Source organism: Carcharodon carcharias (assembly GCF_017639515.1).
Source record: "Carcharodon carcharias isolate sCarCar2 chromosome 36 unlocalized genomic scaffold, sCarCar2.pri SUPER_36_unloc_1, whole genome shotgun sequence".
NCBI lineage: Eukaryota > Metazoa > Chordata > Chondrichthyes > Lamniformes > Lamnidae > Carcharodon > Carcharodon carcharias.
The window spans coordinates 4,637,476-4,663,637 of record NW_024470726.1 but is presented as its reverse complement, the minus strand read 5'-3'; the positions used below and the strand labels follow the sequence as shown (position 1 = coordinate 4,663,637).

The 26,162-nt window shown below is 53.5% G+C and overlaps 1 protein-coding gene across 2 annotated transcripts; it reads right to left on the bottom strand.

Annotated features, from left to right (window-relative positions):
- On the bottom strand, positions 1-25,183 carry LOC121274388 (mothers against decapentaplegic homolog 6-like). Of its 2 annotated transcripts, none has more exons than XM_041181681.1 (5): positions 24,940-25,183; positions 23,569-24,098; positions 10,187-10,246; positions 8,393-8,467; positions 1-1,216 (listed from the first exon to the last, which is right to left on the bottom strand). In XM_041181681.1, exons 2-5 carry the CDS (start codon positions 23,984-23,986, stop codon positions 678-680), a joined length of 1,092 nt encoding a protein of 363 aa, XP_041037615.1. In that variant the 5' UTR covers positions 23,987-24,098; positions 24,940-25,183; the 3' UTR covers positions 1-677. The 2 variants fall into 2 exon arrangements, with proteins under 2 accessions (XP_041037615.1, XP_041037617.1); XM_041181683.1 differs by lacking the exon at positions 24,940-25,183 and adding an exon at positions 24,749-24,794 and having other exon boundaries at positions 23,569-24,020.
- Between the last annotated feature and the right edge of the window lie 979 nt (positions 25,184-26,162).

Genomic DNA, 26,162 nt, shown 5'->3' with positions numbered 1-26,162 from the left:
GGAGGGTGGGGTGGGGGTGCAGGGGTAGTAGGGGGCTTCACTCGCCAACGTCTCCTGCCGTGGGAATCAATCAGCAGAGTGGGGATTGAATAGCAGGAGGCTACGGGCATGGCCGGTACGGTTCAACAAGAGAAGCAATGGTGGCGTAAGGAGATACCTTATCATGCAGCGTGCAGTTAGGATCTGGAGAGTGTTGCCCGAGAGGGAGGGAGGGTCTGTTGAGAGGGAATTGGGATTGGTTACCTGAAAAGGAAGGATGCGCAGGGCTTAGGGGGAGTGTGGCGGAGGGAGGGTCCGTCAAGGCTTTCGAGAGGGAATTGGGATTGTTACCTGGAAAGGAAAAATGCGCAGGGCTTGAGGGGGGGAAGGGAACCAGATGAATGTCACGTGCACAACGGGCCGAATGTCCTCCCCCTGTACTGTAACAATGCGTGTCATCAGTCCGAGGCACCCACTGAGTGTTGAGAGGGGGCAACGAGACCCATCTCCTGCGCCCACAGCTTCTAGTGAAGGTTTGAATGGTTTTGACCATGGATTGGAGAATGGGTGCCCCTGAGTGGTGGAACAACCAACACACTCAGTATTGTTCAGTAAGTGCTGGGGGGGGTCGTGGGGGGGGTGGGCGGGGAGGGGTGTGTGGGGGTGGGGCGTTTCTTTTCGGTTAAAGGACCGATCCTTCAAGTGTGATTCAACAGTATCTCCAGCCAACACGGGCAGGAGGTGATGAACTGCCTGGAGTAACAAGGCCCCCAGCCTTTCGCAAAGCTGATCCGGATGCTGTTGGGATCAGAGGGCCCGTCGGGGAATTCGGAGCCCGCCGCTCGCTGCAGAGCACGCGACTTGTCGTAGTCGAAGACCTTGGCGGAGTAGCCGGGCAGCACTTTGTGAACGGAGAGCGTCCGGGCGCCAGGCGGGCCCAGGGTCGGCGAGTTGACGAAGACCGGGTGCTCGCTGCGGTTGTAGGCCCAAACCCCGTCCCGCTCCTTGCTCAGCAGGATCCCGCTGCCGATCTTGCCGCGCGTCCGCCTCACCAGCTCGTGGCGGTTGTCCACGTGGAGGTGGCCCAGGCAGAAGCCCGTGCCGCGAGGCAGGTCGCAGAAGACGCCGACCGAAGGCTCGTGCACCGCGTAGAGGCGGCCCACTCTGGTCCGGTATTCCCAGTATGCCACACTGCACCAGTGTCCATCCCTGACTGCGTGTGGGGACAAGCTGAAATCTGCAAGAGGGAGAAAATAAGGCCACCACCCAGAAAGCAAAGATTCACACTTCCGCCAAACAAACTCATCGACATTGACAGCACAGAAGGAGGCCATTCGGCCCATCCTGTGCATGCCGGTCAACAAAGATCTGACGACACTAATCCCATTTTCTAGCGCTTGACCCATGGCCCCGGCGGCAAAACAAGTGAATATCTAAACACTTCTTAAATGTTACGAGAGTTTCTGAGTCAACCGCCCTTTCAGGCAGTGAGTTCCAGACTCCCACCGCCCAAAATTCTCCTAAACTCCCCTCTTAGCCTTCTACCCCTTACCTTAAATCTATGTCCCCTGGCTATTGACCCCTCTACTAATGGAAAAAGTACCTTCCTATCCACCCTATGTCCCTCATAATTTTATACACCTCTATCAGGTCCCCCTCAACCTTCGCTGCTCCAAGGAAAACAACCCCAGCCTACCTAATCTTTCCTCCTAGCTCAGACCCTTCAGCCCAGGCAGCATCCTGGGAAATCTCCTCTGCACCCTCTCCAGTGCCATCACATCCTTCCTATAATGTGGTGGTCAGGACTGCACGCAGTATTTACTTGCATTTAAATGGCACGACCGCCAGTGGACATCAGGGGATGTGCAAGAGGCTGGAATTGGAGGGGCTTCGAGATCACGGAGGGTCATAGCGACTAGAGAAGTGTACAGGGATAGAAGGGAGTGTGAGGGAGAGATGGTGGTCATGTCACTGGGCAAGTAGCCCAGGTTAATTCCCCGTGGACACGAGTTCAAATCCCAGCAATCTACATTCAATTGTAAAAAACCTGAAGTTGAAAGCTGGGCCCTCAGCAATAGGAAACATTCAAAATTATCAATCCCACTAAACCCCTTTGGGAAGTCCGACATCTTTACCTGATCTTGCCTTCATGCCCAAAGTGTGGTTGACTCTTGATAGCCCTCAAGGGATGGGCAACAAATGCTGGAATAGCAACATAGGAAGCAGCAGTAGGCCATTCGGCCCTTCGAGCCTGCTCTGCCATTCAATACGATCATGGCTGATCCTCTATCTCGACGGTCCGCTCCCGCTCTCTCCTCACACCTCTTGATGCCTTGAGAGCACAGAAATCTATCTATTTCCTTCTTCAATATATTCGGTCACTTGGCCTCCACACCCCTCTGCAGGAGGGATTCCCACGGGTTCACCACCCTCTGTGTGAGGAAGTTTCTCCTTATCTCGGTCCTAAATGGCCGACCCCATATCCTGAGACTGTGACCCTGTGTTCTAGACGCCCCCAGCCAGAGAAAATATCATCCCTGCATCCAGTCTGTCTGGCCCCATCAGAATTGTATATGTTTCAATGAGATCCCCTCTCATTCTTCTAAACTACAGTGAATACGGGCCTAGTCGGCCCAATCTCTCCTCATACGACAATCCTGCCATCCCCGGGAATCAGTCCGGTGAACCTTTGCCGCACTCCCTCTATGGCGAGTATATCCTTCCTTGGGCAAGGAGATCAAAACTGCACACGATACTCCGGGTTAGGTCTCATCAAGGCCCTGTGCAGCTTGCCCAAGACGAAATGAGTACATCCCAATGTGGGGGGGGCACCTTCCCCACAATCAGGGGCAGGAGCCCAGATTAATCTCCTCCTCCCAGCTAAAGCTCCTCAGGTCTCACTGTGCCCTGACTGGAACTCCAGCCAACTCTTGAACTGGCATAGGAAGGGTTAAAGACAGGTTGTAGAGATGAGGCTCATGTTCCCTCGGAGATTAAAAGGGTCATGGAACCAAAGGTGGGAGGTTGGAGTTATGATACGGATCGCCCGTGATTAATATAATGGGGGAGCGGGCTGGCGGGAGCAGAATGGCCTCCTCCTGTTCCCAAAGCGCACAGGAGGACTTAAGAGGTGGACCGATCGGTCACAAAGGGCATAAGGCCAGGCCCGAGTGAGTACAGCACCAGGAGCCACCACGGAGGCCCACACAAAAAGCGGGCCAGACATTCTGGCTACTTTGTTGTGGTCACGTGGGCCCCAGAGAGGACGGAAGCCAGCACACTGCTCCCGGGAAAGCAGCCAAGGAGCTGGAGCAGGATTCCTAAAAACGTGCGTCAAGGCACATTGTCCTCGCTGTCCTGTGTGTGATTTGTGATTTCCTTTGGAAGGGTCCAAGGGGGGAGTCCAAAAATAACAGCAAGCCAACTGCTCCAGTGTGGGGGTGGTGGGGGCAACAAGTGAAAAGCGGGAAAAGCTTCTCCTCTTCAATGGGCCATTCTGTTTTCAAATGGGAGGGATTGCGATTTCTGCCTTTTTATAAGTGAAACGGGAAGCAGATTTCAGGCTTGCCTGTCCTTCCTCTGGCTTTCTCTCTGTCTCTGTCTCGTTCTGTCACTGTCTCTCGCTCTCTCTCTCATGCTCCTGAGCTCTCTCTGGCTTGCCCATGCTCTCACTCTCTCTCTTTGGCTCACTTGCTCCCTCTCGTTCTCTCTCTCTCCCTGGCTCACTCGCGCTCTCTCTCTCTCCCTCCCTGGCTTGCTCGCTCTCTCTATCTCTCTCTCTGGTTTGCTCACTCTCTCTCTGGTTCATTCACTTTCTCTCTTTCTAGTTCGCTCGCTCTGTCTGGCTCTCTCTCTCTCTCCCCCTCTCTCTCTGTGGCTCACTCCCTTTCGCTGGCTCACTCAAGCTCTCTCTCTGTGGTTTGCTCGCTCTCTCTCTTGCCTGCTCACACCCTGTCTCACTCTCTCACACTCTCTCTCTCTCCCTCTCTTTCTGTCTGGATCGCTCATGCTCTCTCTCTCCCTGCCTCTCTCACTCTTTCTTTCTCTTTCTCTTTGCCTCGCTCCCTCTCCCTCTGGCTTGCTCGTTCTCTCTGGCTTGCTCACTCTCTCTCCCTCACTGGCTCACTGGGTTCTCTCTCTCTTTCTCTCTCTCTTTCTCTCTCTCTCTCTCTCTCCCGCTGCCTGGCCCACTCTCTCTGGCTCTCTCCCTCTTTTTCTCTCTCTCTCTCTCTCCCTGGCTCGCTGGGCTCTCTCTCTCTTTGTCTTTCCCTCTCTCTCTCTCTTTCTCCCTCCCTGGCTGGCCCACTCTCTCTGGCTATCTCCCTTTCTCTCTCTCTCCCTCCCTCTCATTGTTTGTCCCAAGTCAGACTTGACGGGACCTCTGCCCACAATCCCCAGACCTAAAAATAAAGCTGTTCCTGCTCTGACAATAAGACATGAGCAGCTGAGATTTTCCTGGGCAAGGAGGAGGACGTTACATCCTTGGGTGTCCCATCCCAGCCATCATCCTTTTCTACATCTGCATCCAGTTGCATTTTTTTAAAAAATGTGAACACGCTACGTCTTCAGGCACAACAGCTCTCAGCTGAAAAGCTCTCTCTGCGAAGGCATCACGGGACCCTTCAGAATCTGGTATGGCGGCTTCACATCTTGCCACTTTGATTGTGAGTTTGGCTCATGAATATCACTCTCATCTCTGTCAAGGAAGTTGTGGCCAGAGTTTTTTTTTTTAATTCTTCAATGGCATGCGGACATAGCTGCCATTTCTTACCCATCCCGAATAGCGCTTGGAACTGAGTGTCTCGCTTGGCCATTTTCAGAGGGCACTTAAGAGTCAACCACATTGCTGGAGTCACGTGTAGGCCAGACCGGGTATGGACAGCAGATTTCCTTCCCTAAAGGGACATTAGTGACCCAGATGGGTTTTTAATACACCATTACTGAAGCTAGTTTATATTCCAGATTTATTCATTGGATTTAAAATTAAACCAGTTACCATGGTGCGATTTGAACCTGTGTACGCCTGCCAAAGAATTAACCTGGGCTGCTGGTCTAGTGACACTACCACTACACCACCATCTCTCTAACTATTTAATCGCACTAACAAATTGCATTTCTATAGTGCCTTTCAGCTCCTGAGGCTGTCCAAAAGTGCTGCCATTCAGTTGTAGGCACTGATGGAATGTACGAAACACAGCAACCTGTTTTTGCACAGCAAGATCCCACAAGCAGCCATTTTTTTTTTCCATTAGCAATGTTGGTTGAGGGATATATAATAGGCCCCAGGACGCCAGAGAGTTCTCCCCCACCCAGCTCTGCTCCCAAGAGCAGCCATAAGTTCTTCTACATCTGCCCGAGAGGATAAACAAGGCCTGTTTTAACTTCTCATCTGAAAGACAGCACCTCTGACAGCGCGGCACTCCCTCAGTACTGACCCTCCGACAGTGCGGCGCTCCCTCAGCACTGACCCTCCGACAGTGCGATCCTCCCTCAGCACTGACCCTCCGACAGTGCGGCCCTCCCTCAGCACTGACCCTCCGACAGTGCGGCCCTCCCTCAGCACTGACCCTCTGGCAGTACAGCACTCCCTCAGTACTGACCCTCCGACAGTGTGGCGCTCCCTCAGTACTGGCCCTGGGAGAGTCAGCCTGGATATTTGTACCATATTAGGTTGTGGCTGGGGTGTGGGAAAAGCAGATTTGCAGTCTGTACCCTGTCCTGTACAAACAATCCCCATCCACCACTACTCTCCTCCGTCTGGCTGAACTTGTTCTCACACTGAATAATTTTCCATAAACTCCTCTCACTTCCTCCAAATAAAAGGTGTGGCTATGGGTACCCGCATGGGCCCCAGCTATGCCTGTCTCTTTATTGGGTATGTGGAACATTCCTTGTCCCAGTCCTACTCCAGCCTCCTCCCACAACTCTTTCTCCGGTACATCGATGATTACTTTGGTGCTGCTTCATGCTCTCGTCTGGGCCTGGAAAAATTTATTAATTTTGCTTCCAATCCCCACCCCTCCATCATTTTCACACGGTCCATCTTTGACACTTCCCTTCCCTTCCTTGACCTCTCGGTCTCAATTTCTGGTGATAGACTGTCCACCAATATCCATTACAAGCCTACCGACTTACACAGCTACCTCGACTACAGCTCCTCACACCCCGCTTCCTGTAAGGACTCCATCCCATTCTCTCAGTTCCTTCGCCTCCGTCGCATCTGTTCTGATGATGCCACTTTCAAAAACAGTTCCCCTGACAGGTCCTCCTTCTTCCTTAACCAAGGTTTTCCACCCACGGTGGTTGACAGGGCCCTCAACCGTGTCCGGCCCATCTCCCGCGCATCCGTCCTCACACCTTCCTCTCCCTCCCAGAAACATGATAGGGTCCCCCTTGTCCTCACTTATCACCCCACCAGCCTCCGCATTCAAAGGATCATCCTCCGCCATTTCCACCAACTCCAGCATGATGCCACCACCAAACACATCTTCCCTTCACCCCTCCCCAGTGGCATTCTGTAGGGATCGTTCCCTCCAGGAGACCCTGGTCCACTCCTCCATCACTCCCCACACCTCAACCCCCTCCCATGGCACCTTCCCATGCAACCGCAGAAGGTGCAATACCTGCCCCTTTACTTCCCCCCTCCTCACCGTCCAAGGGCCCAAACACTCGTTTCAAGTGAAGCAACACCTCACTTGCACTTCCCTCAATTTAGTCTACTGCATTCGTTGCTCCCAATGCAGTTTCCTCTACATTGGAGAGACCAAACGCAGACTGGGTGACCGCTTTGCGGAACACCTTCAGTCTGTCCGCAAGCATGACCCAGACCTCCCTGTCGCTTGCCATTTCAACACCCCCACCCTGCTCTCTTGCTCACATGTCCATCCTTGGCCTGCTGCATTGTTCCAGTGAAGCTCAATGCAAACTGGAGGAGCAGTACCTCATCTTCCGACTAGGCACTTTACAGCCTTCTGGACTGAATATTGAGTTCAACAATTTCAGATCATGAGCTCTCTCCTCCATCCCCACCCCCTTTCCGATCCCCCTTTTTTCCCCCCAATAATTTATATAGATTTTTCTTTTCCCACCTATTTCCATTATTTTTAAATGTATTTCCATCCATTGTTTTATCTCTACCTTTTAGCCTATTTCGATCCCTTCCCTTCACCCCACCCCCACTAGGGCTATCTGTACCTTGCTTGTCCTGCTTTCTACCCTTAATTAGCACATTCCTTAGATAATATCACCACCTTCAACACCTCTTTGTCCTTTTGTCTATGACATCTTTTGGCTATCTCCACCTATCACTGACCCTCTATCCAGCTCTACCTGTTTCCCCCCCCACTCCCCCCAAACCAGCTTATATTTCACCTCTTTTCTATTTTTACTTAGTTCTGTTGAAGAGTCATACGGACTCGAAACGTTAACTATGTTCCTCTCCGCAGATGCTGCCGGACCTGCTGAGTTTTTCCAGATATTTTTATTTTTGTCTTGCCCTGGGAGTGTTTGATGGGGACAGTGTAGAGGGAGACTTTCTCTGTATCTTACCCCGTGCTGTACATGTCCTGGGAATGTTTGATGGGGACAGTGTAGAGGGAGCTTTACTCTGTAAATAACCCTGTGCTGTACCTGTCCTGGGAGTGTTGGATGGGGACAGTGTAGAGGGAGCTTTACTCTGTATCTAACCCTGTGCTGTACCTGCCCTGGGAGTGTTTGATGGGGACAGTGTAGAGGGAGCTTTACTCTGTATCTAATCCCGTGCTGTACCTGTCCTTGGAGTGTTTGATGGAGACAGTGTAGAGAGAGCTTTACTCTGTATCTAACCCCGTGCTGTACCTGTCCTGGGAGTGTTTGATGGGGACAGTGTAGAGGGAGCTTTACTCTGTATCTAACCCCATGCTGTATCTATACTGGGAGTGTTTGATGGGGACAGTGTAGAGGGAGATTTACTCTGCATCTGACCCCGTGCTGTACCTGTCCTGGGAGTGTTTGATGGGGACAGTGTAGAGGGAGCTTTACTCTGTATCTAACCCCGTGCTGTACCTGTCCTGGGAGTGTTTGATGGGGACAGTGTAGAGGGATATTTACTCTGCATCTGACCCCGTGCTGTACCTGACCCAGATTGGAAACACATTCTCCCTCCATCACAGAAAACCCTGACTTTAATGGCAGTAAAATGCATCAAAAGACGGTGGGAGTGTTTTGAAACAGAGTCAGGCCCTAGCTCCCATCAGGTCCTGGATGACAGTACGAAAAGGATCAGTGCACCACACCACACCTCTGCCCTCCACACCCCTCCAAGGCCACCACCACCACCACCCCAACAAACCTGACCACCACCACCCCCTCCCCCAACTGCCCAAACACTGAGTCAACATCTCCGCCTATTGGGAATGTGAGCAGCCCTTCTGACCTGGCCAGTCTCCATTTGTGTGGCTGGAAGGCTCAGGTGCCCTGTGTTCATGTGCATCCTCGTGTTCAAACAGGCCTAGGGGAGAGAAGGGGAAAAAACAACCATTTACTCCAGCCCTTGAGCAATTAGACGCCGGGCAGCGCACTCACAAGCCAGTGCAGGGACTTTGGGGAATGGGCGAGGGATGGGACTAGCGGGAGCCCTGGCACAGACATGAAGGGCCGAATGGCCTCCTCCTGCACTGTAACAACTTCGTGGTTCTGGAAGACCCACGGATCCAATCCCCCGATCCATCCTCAATTGGATCTCAGATGGTCATGAGGAGAGGGTAGGGAGGCACCTGACCTTCATTACACAGCCAAGGTACTTCATTGGCTCCAAACTGCCTTTGGATTGTCCCAAAGTTGGCGTACGCGGCTATAAGGGTTGGGGGGAGGGGGTGGAAAAAAGTCATCGGCTTGCCTGAAACATTGGGTGGCGGTGGTGGTGGGGTGCGTGGGGGGGGGGGCGGGGGGGGGGTTCAAACAGCCACTTCAGCTGCCACTTTTGGAAGGTATGACTGGCATGTGGCCCCTATGGGGGTGTAGGTGGGGCGGTGAAGGAGAGAGTCATTTCCTTGTACTCACAGCAGTTTTGGGGCATGTTCCCCTGCAATTTCCAATCGCAGTAGTTTTCAGCCCCCAGTCGGGCTGGAATTTCCAACTCCATGCTTTTACAAGCAGAACCGCAGGCAGACGTGGGCGCAGAATGTCAGATCCCAAATAATCAGACTGTATCATACAGACTTTTCTTTTTATTAATTCATGGGCCCGGCGTTTATTGCCCATCCCTAATTGACCCCTTGAGAAGGTGGTGGTGAGCTGCCCTCTTGAACCGCTGCAGTCCCTGTGGTGTAGGTACACCCACTGTGCTGTTAGGGAGGGAGTTCCAGGATTTTGGCCCAGCGACAGTGAAGGAACGGCTGATATATTTCCAAGTCAGGATGGTGAGTGGCTTGGAGGGGAACTTCCAGGTGGTGGTGTTCCCATGAGTCTGCTGCCCTTGTCCTTCTAGGCGGTAGCAGTCTTGGGTTTGGAAGGTGCTGTCTAAGGAGCCTTGGTGAGTTGCTGCAGTGCATCTTGTAGATGGTACACACACTGCTGCTACTGTGCGTCAGTGGTGGTGGGAATGAATGTTTGTGGATGGGGTGCCGATCAAGAGAGCCGCTTTGTCCTGGATGGTGCCAAGCTTCTTGAGTGTTGTGGGAGCCACACTCATCCAGGCAAGTGTATTCCACCACACTCCTGACTGGTGCCTTGTAGATGGTGGGCAGACTATGGGGAGCCAGGAGGTGAGTGACTTGCCGCAGGAGTCTTAGCTGCATTCATCCAGGCAAGTGGAAATTGGGACGTCTGTATTGAGCAGGGGATGATGAACAAACTGAATGTGGACAAGAGACAGTCAGCTGCATCCCAGTCAACTTAAAGGAAAAGGATTTTTATGATGCTGGAAGACATACACGTGCCCCTATATAGGGACAGGATGTGCCATTTTAAGTCAGTTCTTCCATTCAATTAGATCACATGTACCTCAACTCTGCATCCTTATAGAATCTATCGATCATCCATTGGTCAGGTTTGAGAACTAGACCAAGCTTCCTCAGAATCAGGGAGTTTGAGATTTCCAGTACCCTTTAAGCAAAATTAGAAATTGCATTTTCCCCACCTGAACCAAGATGACTGATAGATCCTTTCAGAATGCAGAGTTAAGCGCACGCATGCGCTTAAATATTTGGGAACCAGGAGATGAACTTACCATCGATGGTCTTCCGATTGTTGCTGGGCAGCAGTTTGGAGTAGGGTGGTGGTGGAGTTTCTGAAAACAAGAAAGAGAGAACAAAAAAATAAGTTTATTTTTTGGTGGTGGGAGTTCCCCTCAGCTTTCAGATGTAAACGTGGCCATGCCTGCACAATGACTGTGAAATTAGATACTAATTTTCCTCTTGGCGTCAACAGAAAATCGAGGTGTTCGGACATTAGTGCCAACCACAAAGGCAAAGGCCATCCCTGGAATGAGTGGGTTGTCTTATGAGGAAAGGTTGGACAAACCGGGCTTGTTTCCACTGGAGTTTAGAAGAGCGAGGGGTGACTTGATTGAAGTTTACAAGATCCTGAATGGCCTTGACAAGTTGGACATCAAAAGGACATTTCCTCTTCTAGTTGAGTCCAGAACTAGGGGGGCACTGTTTTCAAATTAGGGGTCGCCCTTTTAGGACAGAGATGAGGAGAAATTTTTTCTCTCTGAGGGTTGTGCAACTTTGGAACTCGCTGCTCCGAAGATGGTGGAGGCGGGGCCACTGAATATTTTTAAGGCAGAGATAGATGGATCCTTGTTAGGCAAGGGAATCAAAGGTTATCGGGGGTAGATGGGAATGTGGAAATCGAAACACAAGAGGGTCAGCCGTGATCTTATTGAATGACAGAGCAGGCTCGAGGGGCTGAATGGTCTACTCCTGTTCCTATTTCTTATCGCAACCCCGATACCAATCAATCAATCGGTGCCAGTATCAGTTGAGTATCAGCCTGCCAATCCTTCCGACACATGCCAATGGCAGAAAATAAGAGTGGGACAGATTCCTGGTCAGCCATGGGATGGGAAGAACGTTGGAGCCTCTACCATCACTATCCAAAGCTCCAGGCTTCAACAAAAAGTGCATGTTGCCATAGCTCCTAACCCTGAGTGAACTGTAACACACCATCTAGAAGATAGCACCTGCGACAATGCAGCACTCCTCAGGAGGCACCAGCCTTGAGTTTCTGAAGCAGGTCTTGAACCAGCAACCTTTATAACTCCCCTAAGAGGGGACTGCTGCTGACTTGAGCTACAGCAGACACCTGAAACTCTAACAGAGACCTGGTTTGCTTATTCAGGTGAATGACAATGTGGGAGCACGGGGCTATTGGAAAAAGAGAAAGGGATTTTCCTACTGTTCGAGTCTAACCATACTCTTTCAATGAATGAGATGAAATAAGCCATCACCATGTTCGTTTCCATGGGACCTTGCCACGTGTAAACTGACCAGTCTACATCACCTTTCCGGGCCTTTGAGTTTTCTCTTCAAATCTATCACTTTCCCAGAAAGCTAGCCTTATGCTCTTTGCAAACGTTCTCTTCGCCAAGTATTTTCTCTTGCAAACAAAAGATGAATTGATAGGCAGCGAGGGGCCTCCATAAGTGGCTCTGCCAGGGATTGGGAGGGCAGAGTTGATGGAGGTCATGGGCTTATGTTTTCGGTCCCCAGTCACTAGTTCCAGACGTGCAGATGTTGAGAGACTGCGTTAATTGTATAAACTCAGGTTAAGTATCTACAGGTGGAGGGCATTGATTGGATGATTAGTGCTGTGTGACCGTTCACTCAGGGAGTCCGAGTTGCTATAGCACCCTGCCCTTGTGCATGCGTGTTATAGTCTGGAGCTGTGGGCAGAGATGGTAGAGACTCCAACGTTCTTTCCACCACAAGGCTGACCAGCAATCTCTCCTGCTCTTGACTGTCTGCCATTGAGTATGTGTTGGAAGGATTTACGGGCTGATATGCAACCTGTTTGGCCGCGTTACAGAAGCAACTACCTGGTCCATCAAATCCTGGGGTGCGACTCAAACCCGGAGCCGTTAGCTTAGAGGAAGGGACGGTACCCACTGTGCCTCAAGACCTCCTCATTATATGTGCTGAAGGGCAGGTGGTGGCATGGTGGTATTGTCACTGGACTAGTATTCCAGAGATCCAGGGTAATGCTTTGGGGACCTGGGCTCTGATCCCACCAATGGCAGATGGTGAAATTTGAATCCAATAAAAATTTGGAATTAAAAGCCTGGTGATCATCATGAAACCATTGTCGTAAAAACCCATCTGGTTCACTAATGTCCTTTAAGTAGGGGAAGATCTGCCGTCCTTACCTGCTCTGGTCTACGTGTGACTCCAGACCCACAGAAATGTGGTTGACTCTTAAAAATTCCCTCTGAAAACAAGGGCAATTAGCCAGTGACACCCACATCCCTCATTGACACTGGTGTGGGAGTAGCGTTAGGAGCTACATGCTTGTAATGTTGCACTCTGTGAATAAATGTAAAGATGGGTTTCTAGATTCCTACTTCAACTGGCAGTCAGCAGTTTAACAAACTTGGGGTCAGATGGAACATCCATGCGGGAATCGTCTCCCTACACTCCGTTCCTGGTCGTGCAAAATGATGACTTGGGGAGTAGCTGGTGCCATCAGGCCTGCCAGGAGAGGACTGGAGGAATGCATGAGTGCAGGGCTGCCACGTTTTTTTGCATTTGTATGTGGATGGTTGGGTACGTGCGCTCCTTTCCACTGCTGCTCAGCCTGTGTCACAATAGGCGTGAAGTGCGGTAGGGACAAGATGAGAATGCAAGATGCTTATCTCGTGACCGGCACCTCCACCAACCAGCGAGGGAAGATCAGAAGGCACAGACGAATTAATAAAGCTCCTGCCTTATGCTCACTGACCGACACCGCTTTCCGGTCCAGCAGCAAACTTATTTCAAGATTCTTAACCTTGTTTTCAAGGTCCTCAGCCCCTCCTATCTCCGTAACCTCCTCCAGCCCCTACACCCCTCCCTATCTCCGTAACCTCCTCCAGCCCCTACACCCCTCCCTATCTCCGTAACCTCCTCTGGCCCCTACAGCCATCCCTATCTTCATACCTTCCTCTGGCCCCTACACCCCTCCCTATCTCTGTAACCCCCTCCAGCCCCTACACCCCTCCCTATCTTGGTAACCTCCTCCAGCCCCTACACCCCTCCCTATCTCTGTAACCACCTCCAGCCCCTACACCCCTCCCTGTCTCCGTAACCTCCTCCAGCCCCTGCACCCCTCCCTATCTCCATAACCTCCTCCAGCCCCTGCACCCCTCCCTATCTCTGTAAGCCCCTCCAGCCCCTACACCCCTCCCTGTCTCTGTAACCTTCTCCAGCCCCTACACCCCTCCCTATCTCTGGAACCTCCTCCAGCCCCTACACCCCTCCCTATCTCTGTAACCTCCTCCAGACCCTACACCCCCTCCCTGTCTCTGTAACCTCATCCAGCCCCTACACCACTCCCTATCTCTGTAACCTCCTCCAGCCCCTACACCCCTCCCAATCTCTGTAACCTCTCCAGCCCCTACACCCCTCCCTATCTCTGTAACCACCTCCAGCCCCTACACCCCTCCCTGTCTCTGTAACCTCCTTCCAGACCCTACACCCCTCCCTATCTCTGTAACCACCTCCAGCCCCTACACCCCTCCCTATCTCCATAACCTCCTCCAGCCCCTGCACCCCTCCCTATCTCTGTAACCCCCTCCAGCCCCTACACCCCTCCCTATCTTGGTAACCTACTCCAGCCCCTACACCCCTCCCTATCTCTGTAACCACCTCCAGCCCCTACACCCCTCCCTGTCTCCGTAACCTCCTCCAGCCCCTGCACCCCTCCCTATCTCCATAACCTCCTCCAGCCCCTGCACCCATCCCTATCTCTGTAAGCCCCTCCAGCCCCTACACCCCTCCCTGTCTCTGTAACCTTCTCCAGCCCCTACACCCCTCCCTATCTCTGGAACCTCCTCCAGCCCCTACACCCCTCCCTATCTCTGTAACCTCCTCCAGACCCTACACCCCCTCCCTGTCTCTGTAACCTCATCCAGCCCCTACACCACTCCCTATCTCTGTAACCTCCTCCAGCCCCTACACCCCTCCCAATCTCTGTAACCTCTCCAGCCCCTACACCCCTCCCTATCTCTGTAACCCCCTCCAGCCCCTACACCCCTCCCTGTCTCTGTAACCTCCTTCCAGACCCTACACCCCTCCCTATCTCTGTAACCACCTCCAGCCCCTACACCCCTCCCTATCTCCATAACCTCCTCCAGCCCCTGCACCCCTCCCTATCTCTGTAACCCCCTCCAGCCCCTACACCCCTCCCTGTCTCTGTAACCTTCTCCAGCCCCTACACCCCTCCCTATCTCTGTAACCGCCTCCAGCCCCTGCACCGCTCCCTATCTCCATAACCTCCTCCAGCCCCTGCACCCCTCCCTATCTCTGTAACCTCCTCCAGCCCCTACACCCCTCCCTGTCTCTGTAACCCCTCCAGCCCCTACACCCCTCCCTATCTCTGTAACCTCCTCCAGCCCCTACACCCCTCCCTATCTCTGTAACCTCCTCCAGCCCCTACACCCCCTCCCTGTCTCTGTAACCTCATCCAGCCCCTACACCCCTCCCTATCTCTGTAACCTCCTCCAGCCCCTACACCCCTCCCTATCTCTGGAACCTCCTCCAGCCCCTACAACCCTCCCTGTCTCTGTAATCCCCTCCAGCCACTACACTGCTCCCTATCTCTATAATCTCCTTCAGGCCCTACCCCCCTCCCAATCTCTGTAAACGCCTCCAGCCCCTACACCCCTCCCTATCTCTGTAACCCCCTCCAGCCCCTACACCCCTCCCTGTCTCTATAACGTCCTCCAGACCCTACACCCCTACACCCCTCCCTGTCTCTGTAACCTCCTCCAGCCACTACACCCCTCCCTATCTCTGTGCCCTTGTCAAGCCCCTACACCCCTCCCTATCTCTGTAACCACCTCCAGCCCATACACCCCTCCCTGTCTCCGTAACCTCCTCCAGCCCCTGCACCCCTCCCTATCTCCATAACCTCCTCCAGCCCCTGCACCCCTCCCTATCTCTGTAAGCCCCTCCAGCCCCTACACCCCTCCCTGTCTCTGTAACCTTCTCCAGCCCCTACACCCCTCCCTATCTCTGGAACCTCCTCCAGCCCCTACACCCCTCCCTATCTCTGTAACCTCCTCCAGACCCTACACCCCCTCCCTGTCTCTGTAACCTCATCCAGCCCCTACACCACTCCCTATCTCTGTAACCTCTCCAGCCCCTACACCCCTCCCTATCTCTGTAACCCCCTCCAGCCCCTACACCCCTCCCTGTCTCTGTAACCTCCTTCCAGACCCTACACCCCTCCCTATCTCTGTAACCACCTCCAGCCCCTACACCCCTCCCTATCTCCATAACCTCCTCCAGCCCCTGCACCCCTCCCTATCTCTGTAACCCCCTCCAGCCACTACACCCCTCCCTATCTTGGTAACCTCCTCCAGCCCCTACACCCCTCCCTATCTCTGTAACCACCTCCAGCCCCTACACCCCTCCCTGTCTCCGTAACCTCCTCCAGCCCCTGCACCCCTCCCTATCTCCATAACCTCCTCCAGCCCCTGCACCCCTCCCTATCTCTGTAAGCCCCTCCAGCCCCTACACCCCTCCCTGTCTCTGTAACCTTCTCCAGCCCCTACACCCCTCCCTATCTCTGGAACCTCCTCCAGCCCCTACACCCCTCCCTATCTCTGTAACCTCCTCCAGACCCTACACCCCCTCCCTGTCTCTGTAACCTCCTCCAGCCCCTACACCCCTCCCAATCTCTGTAACCTCTCCAGCCCCTACACCCCTCCCTATCTCTGTAACCCCCTCCAGCCCCTACACCCCTCCCTGTCTCTGTAACCTCCTTCCAGACCCTACACCCCTCCCTATCTCTGTAACCACCTCCAGCCCCTACACCCCTCCCTATCTCCATAACCTCCTCCAGCCCCTGCACCCCTCCCTATCTCTGTAACCCCCTCCAGCCCCTACACCCCTCCCTGTCTCTGTAACCTCCTTCCAGACCCTACACCCCTCCCTATCTCTGTAACCACCTCCAGCCCCTACACCCCTCCCTATCTCCATAACCTCCTCCAGCCCCTGCACCCCTCCCTATCTCTGTAACCCCCTCCAGCCCCTACACCCCTCCCTGTCTCTGTAACCTTCTCCAGCCCCTACACCCCTCCCTATCTCTGTAACCGCCTCCAGCCCCTGCACCGCTCCCTATCTCCATAACCTCCTCCAGCCCCTGCACCCCTCCCTATCTCTGTAACCTCCTCCAGCCCCTACACCCCTCCCTGTCTCTGTAACCCCTCCAGCCCCTACACCCCTCCCTATCTCTGTAACCTCCTCCAGCCCCTACACCCCTCCCTATCTCTGTAACCTCCTCCAGCCCCTACACCCCCTCCCTGTCTCTGTAACCTCATCCAGCCCCTACACCCCTCCCTATCTCTGTAACCTCCTCCAGCCCCTACACCCCTCCCTATCTCTGGAACCTCCTCCAGCCCCTACAACCCTCCCTGTCTCTGTAATCCCCTCCAGCCACTACACTGCTCCCTATCTCTATAATCTCCTTCAGGCCCTACCCCCCTCCCAATCTCTGTAAACGCCTCCAGCCCCTACACCCCTCCCTATCTCTGTAACCCCCTCCAGCCCCTACACCCCTCCCTGTCTCTATAACGTCCTCCAGACCCTACACCCCTACACCCCTCCCTGTCTCTGTAACCTCCTCCAGCCACTACACCCCTCCCTATCTCTGTGCCCTTGTCAAGCCCCTACACCCCTCCCTATCTCTGTAACCACCTCCAGCCCATACACCCCTCCCTGTCTCCGTAACCTCCTCCAGCCCCTGCACCCCTCCCTATCTCTGTAAGCCCCTCCAGCCCCTACACCCCTCCCTGTCTCTGTAACCTTCTCCAGCCCCTACACCCCTCCCTATCTCTGGAACCTCCTCCAGCCCCTACACCCCTCCCTATCTCTGTAACCTCCTCCAGACCCTACACCCCCTCCCTGTCTCTGTAACCTCATCCAGCCCCTACACCACTCCCTATCTCTGTAACCTCCTCCAGCCCCTACACCCCTCCCAATCTCTGTAACCTCTCCAGCCCCTACACCCCTCCCTATCTCTGTAACCCCCTCCAGCCCCTACACCCCTCCCTGTCTCTGTAACCTCCTTCCAGACCCTACACCCCTCCCTATCTCTGTAACCACCTCCAGCCCCTACACCCCTCCCTATCTCCATAACCTCCTCCAGCCCCTGCACCCCTCCCTATCTCTGTAACCCCCTCCAGCCCCTACACCCCTCCCTGTCTCTGTAACCTTCTCCAGCCCCTACACCCCTCCCTATCTCTGTAACCGCCTCCAGCCCCTGCACCGCTCCCTATCTCCATAACCTCCTCCAGCCCCTGCACCCCTCCCTATCTCTGTAACCTCCTCCAGCCCCTACACCCCTCCCTGTCTCTGTAACCCCTCCAGCCCCTACACCCCTCCCTATCTCTGTAACCTCCTCCAGCCCCTACACCCCTCCCTATCTCTGTAACCTCCTCCAGCCCCTACACCCCCTCCCTGTCTCTGTAACCTCATCCAGCCCCTACACCCCTCCCTATCTCTGTAACCTCCTCCAGCCCCTACACCCCTCCCTATCTCTGGAACCTCCTCCAGCCCCTACAACCCTCCCTGTCTCTGTTATCCCCTCCAGCCACTACACTGCTCCCTATCTCTATAATCTCCTTCAGGCCCTACCCCCCCTCCCAATCTCTGTAAACGCCTCCAGCCCCTACACCCCTCCCTATCTCTGTAACCCCCTCCAGCCCCTACACCCCTCCCTGTCTCTATAACGTCCTCCAGACCCTACACCCCTACACCCCTCCCTGTCTCTGTAACCTCCTCCAGCCACTACACCCCTCCCTATCTCTGTGCCCTTGTCAAGCCCCTACACCCCTCCCTATCTCTGTAACCACCTCCAGCCCATACACCCCTCCCTGTCTCCGTAACCTCCTCCAGCCCCTGCACCCCTCCCTATCTCCATAACCTCCTCCAGCCCCTGCACCCCTCCCTATCTCTGTAAGCCCCTCCAGCCCCTACACCCCTCCCTGTCTCTGTAACCTTCTCCAGCCCCTACACCCCTCCCTATCTCTGGAACCTCCTCCAGCCCCTACACCCCTCCCTATCTCTGTAACCTCCTCCAGACCCTACACCCCCTCCCTGTCTCTGTAACCTCATCCAGCCCCTACACCACTCCCTATCTCTGTAACCTCTCCAGCCCCTACACCCCTCCCTATCTCTGTAACCCCCTCCAGACCCTACACCCCTCCCTGTCTCTGTAACCTCCTTCCAGACCCTACACCCCTCCCTATCTCTGTAACCACCTCCAGCCCCTACACCCCTCCCTATCTCCATAACCTCCTCCAGCCCCTGCACCCCTCCCTATCTCTGTAACCCCCTCCAGCCCCTACACCCCTCCCTATCTTGGTAACCTCCTCCAGCCCCTACACCCCTCCCTATCTCTGTAACCACCTCCAGCCCCTACACCCCTCCCTGTCTCCGTAACCTCCTCCAGCCCCTGCACCCCTCCCTATCTCCATAACCTCCTCCAGCCCCTGCACCCCTCCCTATCTCTGTAAGCCCCTCCAGCCCCTACACCCCTCCCTGTCTCTGTAACCTTCTCCAGCCCCTACACCCCTCCCTATCTCTGGAACCTCCTCCAGCCCCTACACCCCTCCCTATCTCTGTAACCTCCTCCAGACCCTACACCCCCTCCCTGTCTCTGTAACCTCCTCCAGCCCCTACACCCCTCCCAATCTCTGTAACCTCTCCAGCCCCTACACCCCTCCCTATCTCTGTAACCCCCTCCAGCCCCTACACCCCTCCCTGTCTCTGTAACCTCCTTCCAGACCCTACACCCCTCCCTATCTCTGTAACCACCTCCAGCCCCTACACCCCTCCCTATCTCCATAACCTCCTCCAGCCCCTGCACCCCTCCCTATCTCTGTAACCCCCTCCAGCCCCTACACCCCTCCCTGTCTCTGTAACCTCCTTCCAGACCCTACACCCCTCCCTATCTCTGTAACCACCTCCAGCCCCTACACCCCTCCCTATCTCCATAACCTCCTCCAGCCCCTGCACCCCTCCCTATCTCTGTAACCCCCTCCAGCCCCTACACCCCTCCCTGTCTCTGTAACCTTCTCCAGCCCCTACACCCCTCCCTATCTCTGTAACCTCCTCCAGCCCCTGCACCGCTCCCTATCTCCATAACCTCCTCCAGCCCCTGCACCCCTCCCTATCTCTGTAACCTCCTCCAGCCCCTACACCCCTCCCTGTCTCTGTAACCCCTCCAGCCCCTACACCCCTCCCTATCTCTGTAACCTCCTCCAGCCCCTACACCCCTCCCTATCTCTGTAACCTCCTCCAGGCCCTACACCCCCTCCCTGTCTCTGTAACCTCATCCAGCCCCTACACCCCTCCCTATCTCTGTAACCTCCTCCAGCCCCTACACCCCTCCCTATCTCTGGAACCTCCTCCAGCCCCTACAACCCTCCCTGTCTCTGTAATCCCCTCCAGCCACTACACTGCTCCCTATCTCTATAATCTCCTTCAGGCCCTACCCCCCTCCCAATCTCTGTAAACGCCTCCAGCCCCTACACCCCTCCCTATCTCTGTAACCCCCTCCAGCCCCTACACCCCTCCCTGTCTCTATAACGTCCTCCAGACCCTACACCCCTACACCCCTCCCTGTCTCTGTAACCTCCTCCAGCCACTACACCCCTCCCTATCTCTGTGCCCTTGTCAAGCCCCTACACCCCTCCCTATCTCTGTAACCACCTCCAGCCCATACACCCCTCCCTGTCTCCGTAACCTCCTCCAGCCCCTGCACCCCTCCCTATCTCCATAACCTCCTCCAGCCCCTGCACCCCTCCCTATCTCTGTAAGCCCCTCCAGCCCCTACACCCCTCCCTGTCTCTGTAACCTTCTCCAGCCCCTACACCCCTCCCTATCTCTGGAACCTCCTCCAGCCCCTACACCCCTCCCTATCTCTGTAACCTCCTCCAGACCCTACACCCCCTCCCTGTCTCTGTAACCTCATCCAGCCCCTACACCACTCCCTAACCTCTCCAGCCCCTACACCCCTCCCTATCTCTGTAACCCCCTCCAGCCCCTACACCCCTCCCTGTCTCTGTAACCTCCTTCCAGACCCTACACCCCTCCCTATCTCTGTAACCACCTCCAGCCCCTACACCCCTCCCTATCTCCATAACCTCCTCCAGCCCCTGCACCCCTCCCTATCTCTGTAACCCCCTCCAGCCCCTACACCCCTCCCTATCTTGGTAACCTCCTCCAGCCCCTACACCCCTCCCTATCTCTGTAACCACCTCCAGCCCCTACACCCCTCCCTGTCTCCGTAACCTCCTCCAGCCCCTGCACCCCTCCCTATCTCCATAACCTCCTCCAGCCCCTGCACCCCTCCCTATCTCTGTAAGCCCCTCCAGCCCCTACACCCCTCCCTGTCTCTGTAACCTTCTCCAGCCCCTACACCCCTCCCTATCTCTGGAACCTCCTCCAGCCCCTACACCCCTCCCTATCTCTGTAATCTCCTCCAGACCCTACACCCCCTCCCTGTCTCTGTAACCTCCTCCAGCCCCTACACCCCTCCCAATCTCTGTAACCTCTCCAGCCCCTACACCCCTCCCTATCTCTGTAACCCCCTCCAGCCCCTACACCCCTCCCTGTCTCTGTAAACTCCTTCCAGACCCTACACCCCCCCCTATCTCTGTAACCACCTCCAGCCCCTACACCCCTCCCTATCTCCATAACCTCCTCCAGCCCCTGCACCCCTCCCTATCTCTGTAACCCCCTCCAGCCCCTACACCCCTCCCTGTCTCTGTAACCTTCTCCAGCCCCTACACCCCTCCCTATCTCTGTAACCTCCTCCAGCCCCTGCACCGCTCCCTATCTCCATAACCTCCTCCAGCCCCTGCACCCCTCCCTATCTCTGTAACCTCCTCCAGCCCCTACACCCCTCCCTGTCTCTGTAACCCCTCCAGCCCCTACACCCCTCCCTATCTCTGTAACCTCCTCCAGCCCCTACACCCCTCCCTATCTCTGTAACCTCCTCCAGCCCCTACACCCCCTCCCTGTCTCTGTAACCTCATCCAGCCCCTACACCCCTCCCTATCTCTGTAACCTCCTCCAGCCCCTACACCCCTCCCTATCTCTGGAACCTCCTCCAGCCCCTACAACCCTCCCTGTCTCTGTAATCCCCTCCAGCCACTACACTGCTCCCTATCTCTATAATCTCCTTCAGGCCCTACCCCCCTCCCAATCTCTGTAAACGCCTCCAGCCCCTACACCCCTCCCTATCTCTGTAACCCCCTCCAGCCCCTACACCCCTCCCTGTCTCTATAACGTCCCCCAGACCCTACACCCCTACACCCCTCCCTGTCTCTGTAACCTCCTCCAGCCACTACACCCCTCCCTATCTCTGTGCCCTTGTCAAGCCCCTACACCCCTCCCTATCTCTGTAACCTCCTCCAGCCACTACACCCCTCCCTATCTCTGTGCCCTCGTCAAGCCCCTACAATCCTCCCCATCTCTATCACCTCCTCCAGCCCCCTACAACCCTCCCTCCCTACAGGTGTTGTATAAATCCACGTGGTTGTTGTTGGTGCCAGTTTGAGTCTGCACGTATTGAGCAAAGGGGAAGAAGGAATTGTCCAAACAATCAGACTCAACAATGTTTATCATATCAGTAGAACCACTTCCCCACCAGTAAATATACTACCTGCTGCGGAACTGACCTGCGAAGTCCCCCAGCTTGATCTTTAACTTCATGTGGAGCTAGATGAGCTCAGGCAGGGATACTGACTGCCATTGAAGGGTCCTGGTAGAAACCTGGGCCTTCGGAAGTACTGGGAGAATCGATTAGCTGGTCAGTTGTTGTACTGCTGGTTGTGGGAGCTTGCTGTGCACAAATTGTCCCCGCATTTCCCACGGGACATTAGAAATAGTCGGTCATTTGGCCTCTCAAGTTTGATCTGCTGTTCAGTAAGATCACAGCTGATCTTCTGACTGAACTCCACTTTTCTGCCCCATCTCAATTCCAGAAGCCTATCGACCTCCATCTCGAATGTACTTGACTATTTTTTTTATTGTTCCTTCACGGGATGTGGGTGTCGCTGGCTAGGCCAGCATTTCTTGCCCATCCCTAATTGCCCTCGACATGGTGAGCTGCCACAGGTCTCTGGGGGTAGAGAACCCCAAAGATTCACCACCCTCTTGAGTGAAGAAATTTCTCTTCATCCCAATCCAAAAATGGCCGACACCTTACCCTGAGACTGTGAACCCAAGTTCGGGGTGGGGTGGGGGAGGTTTGGGTGGCAGTGGGGTGGCGGGGGCGGGGGGGTGGGGGGCGCACGGTGGTGGGCAGTGGAGGCTGTTGCAAAACAGCCTCCCAGGATATATCCTGTCAAACCCTCCAATGTCAAGACTATAGAGTGGGTGCAGAGAATGGTTCCAGGGATGAAGAGCTTCAGTTCCCGTGAATAGATTGGAGAAGCTGGGGCTGTTATCCCTGAAGAAAAGAAGGTGAGAGGAGATTTGACAGAGGCGTTCAAAACCAGGAGGGGTCTGGACGGAGTAGATAGGGAGAAACGGTTCCCATTGGCAGAAAGATCGAGAACCAAAGGGCACAAGTTAAAGGTGACTGGAGAAAGAAGCAATGGAGACATGAGGTGAAACAATTTTCACGCAGCGAGCGGTTAGGATCTGGAATGCGCTGCCCGAGAGCGTTGGGGGAGGCGGATCTGATCAAGGATTTCAAAAGGGGATTGGGTCATTATCTGAAGAGGAAGAATGCACAGAGCTTCGGGGGAAATGTGGGGGAGTGGGGCGAGGTGAGTCGCCCTTGCGGTGAGCTGGCAGGGGCACGATTGGGGCTGAATGGCCTCCCCCTGCGCTGTAACCACCCTGCGATTCCACCCTGCAGCCAATTTGCGCACAGCAAGCTCCCACAAACGGCAATGCGACAATGCCCCTAAAAACCATCCGTTTTTAGCGAAGTTGGTTGAGGGATAAATATTGGGTCCCAGGACCCGAGGAGGGGATGGGGTGGGGGATGGTGAGGGGAGGGGGAGACACTTTTCCCCCTATTACCCCCCCCCCACCCGCTCCGCTGCTGTTCTTCCAGTAGTGGCCCTGGGACCTTTCAGGGCGAGCACTGAGGGTGTTGCTGCACCACATGGACTGCGGAGGGTCACCATCACCACCTTCTCAATGGGCAATTAGGGAAAGGGCAATAAACATATGCAAGAGTAAAAAATAAATTACAACACTCTAAAAAATAAAAGCGGTTAATTGTCGCAAGGTGCTTTAGGCGCTATACAAATGCAATTTTAAAACATAACAAAACACACTCAGAGAAGACATTCGGGGTTATTCCCGCAGATTTGCTTGCTCTTTTCGTTAAAGGAGTAAAATCCGTGCAAAACGAATGCGGAAAGGGCACTTTCCCACGAGTTACCTGGCTCACACAGCCTGCTGAAGTGGTAAGGGTTGCAGCAGACGGTGGGGTGATCTTCGGACATCCTCCAGAAGCAGTCGCAGATGCACAGGCGCTTGAGCTGGTGGAGGTGCTTGAGGTCCGGCCAGCGGAAGAGTTTGCAGGTCAGCACTTGCGGCCAGTAGTGCTGCTTGCCGATCCGCAGCTCGCTCCGGGGGAAGGACACGCAGCGGGTGCGGTCGTCGGTGCCCCTGGCTTCCAGCGCCCGGGCCAGCAGCTCCAGCTGCTCGTCCTTCAGCCTCTTCAGGAGGGAGTGGGTGGCCAGCTTCAGTCCGCTCTGCGGGTCCTGATCCGCATTCTGGCCGCTCTCTCCTCCCGGCTTGGAGCAACGGCTCCTCCACAGTCTCCGCACAACCCCCGAGCGTCTGGACCCAAACATGCGACGCCCACAGCTCAAGAAATAGGCATTCAAACTATAGAGAGAGAGAGTATTGAGAACCAGCAGGGTGGGGGTCGGGGAAAGAGAATTTGGTGGGGGGATGAAAGTTAAGCTAAAGAAATGAGAGATGAAGGGAGACAAAACAGGAAGAAAACTAGTAACTAATGTAAAAACTCTTTACAATCTTCTCTCAAACATTTTACAAATTTCTATCAAATTTTATAACCTTCCTTCAAACTTTTTTTTATAATCTTCCAAACTTTTTTACAATCTTTCAAGCTTTTTTTCATAACTTTCTCTCACTGTTTTTACAATCTTCTCTCAAACTTTTTTACAAAGTTCTTTCAAACTTTATAACCTTCCTTCAAACTTCTTTAAGAATCTTTCAAACTATTTTATAATCTTCTTTCAAACTTTTCAAATAATCTTTCAAACTTTTTTAACAATCTTCTCTCAAACTTTTTTACAAAGTTATTTCAAATTTTATATAAACATTCCTTCAAACTTTTTAAATAATCTTTCAAACTATTTTTACAATTTTTTTAAACACAGTTCTTTCAAAATTTTTAATAATCTTTCATTTTTTTAAACAAACTTCTTTCAGGTTTTTACATGGTAATTTCAAACATTTTTTAAACAATCTTCTTTCACTCCATTTTTTCCAAAGTTTACAAACTCTTGAAACCGACGCCCCCTTTGAAAAGTAACGTGAAAATGACACATGTTAAAATCCCAGGTTGATTTCCAAAGTTTATAATCGACCTGCAACTTGCTTAAAGACAAAAAAAAACTTTCAGAAATACTCCCATCCTCTCTCGCTTTTTTTGTTCCATTAAAAAAGCCACGATAAAAGGGGGCGTTTTAATTCCTCTCCAAGTTTACAATTTGACAAACGTCACTTTGACTTGACCTCCCCTCTCCCCAACACTCCAAAAATATAAACATCAACTCACCTCCAAACTGTTCTCCGAGTAATGCCCTTTAAAACTAAGGCGAGTAGCACCCTCCACTCTTCTCCTGGTTACAACAATCCCTCCTGATGCTTCTGTGGTCTCCCAAAGTCTGGGATAGCAGGGACTTCACCTCTTACTTTTCTGCAGTTTACATAAGATTGATGAAAAGCTGGGAGAGAGAGAGAGCTCAAAAAGCAACCCTCCTCATCTTACAAACATTCTCCTTTCCTCTTGCACCACCCCCTGCTCATCTTTTGAGAACCCATTGGTCAGACTTGGCCACAGTCAGAGGGAAGAAGGCGGGACAAGGGATTGAATGGGGAAAAAGAATTTCCCTTTAACCCTTTCACGTTAAGATTAAAGAAAACAGCTTGGCATTTCACTCTTTTCTCTGTGTTAACCCCTTCTTCCGATCAAATTGGAGGAACCCTTTGAAACTGTCTCCTCCCTTGACAAAAGCAAAATGCTATGGTTGCTGGAACTCTGAAATAAAAACAGAAAATGCTGGGAAAAACTCAGCAGGTCTGGCAGCATCTGTGGAGAGAGGAACAGAGCTAACGTCTCCTTCAGAGCTAAAGAGAAGTGGAAATGTGATGGATTGTAGACTGTTTAAGAGGGGATAGAGCAAAATAGAAGATCAGGGATAGATGGGAGCTCAAAAGAGATTGACAAAGATGTCATGGACACCAGACAAAAGGAGTGTTAATGATAACGTTAAAGACTAAAGAAGGTGCTGATAGTGGCATAAAGGTATGAATAGCAGAATGTCCTCCCTTGACAACTTGTCCTAAGATTTATAAGAATTATTCAGAGTATGAGGAAGTTCAGTCATGTGGATAGGTTGGAAAAGTTGGGACCGTTCTCCTTGGGGAAGAGAAGGCTGAAAGGAGGTTTGATAGAGGTGTTCAGAATCAGGAGGGGTCTGGATAGAGTAGACAGGGAGAAACTGCTTCCATTGGCGGAAGGATCAAGAACCAGAGGGACACAAGTTTCAGATGACTGGCAAAAGAAGCAATGGTGACATGAGGAGAAACTTCCATCACGCAGCGAGTGGTTAGGATCTGGAATGCGCTGCTTGAGGGCGTGGGGGATGGAGGGTCAGTCAAGAGGGAATTGGATAATTTCTGAAGATAGAAAGGTTTCAGGGCTACAGGGAAAACGTGGGGGAGTGGGACAAGGTGAGTTGCTCTTGCAGAGAGTCGGCACGGACACGATGGGCTGAG

Excerpts from the sequence above, each read along its gene's own strand:
- LOC121274388 (XM_041181681.1), bottom strand. The coding sequence starts at position 23,986 with ATGTTTGGGTCCAGACGCTCGGGGGTTGTGCGGAGACTGTGGAGGAGC. Across the intron at positions 10,247-23,568 it reads CAGCAGGCTGTGTGAGCCAG|AAACTCCACCACCACCCTAC; the intron begins GTAACTCGTGGG and ends TCTTGTTTTCAG. Across the intron at positions 8,468-10,186 it reads CAATCGGAAGACCATCGATG|GCCTGTTTGAACACGAGGAT; the intron begins GTAAGTTCATCT and ends TCTCTCCCCTAG.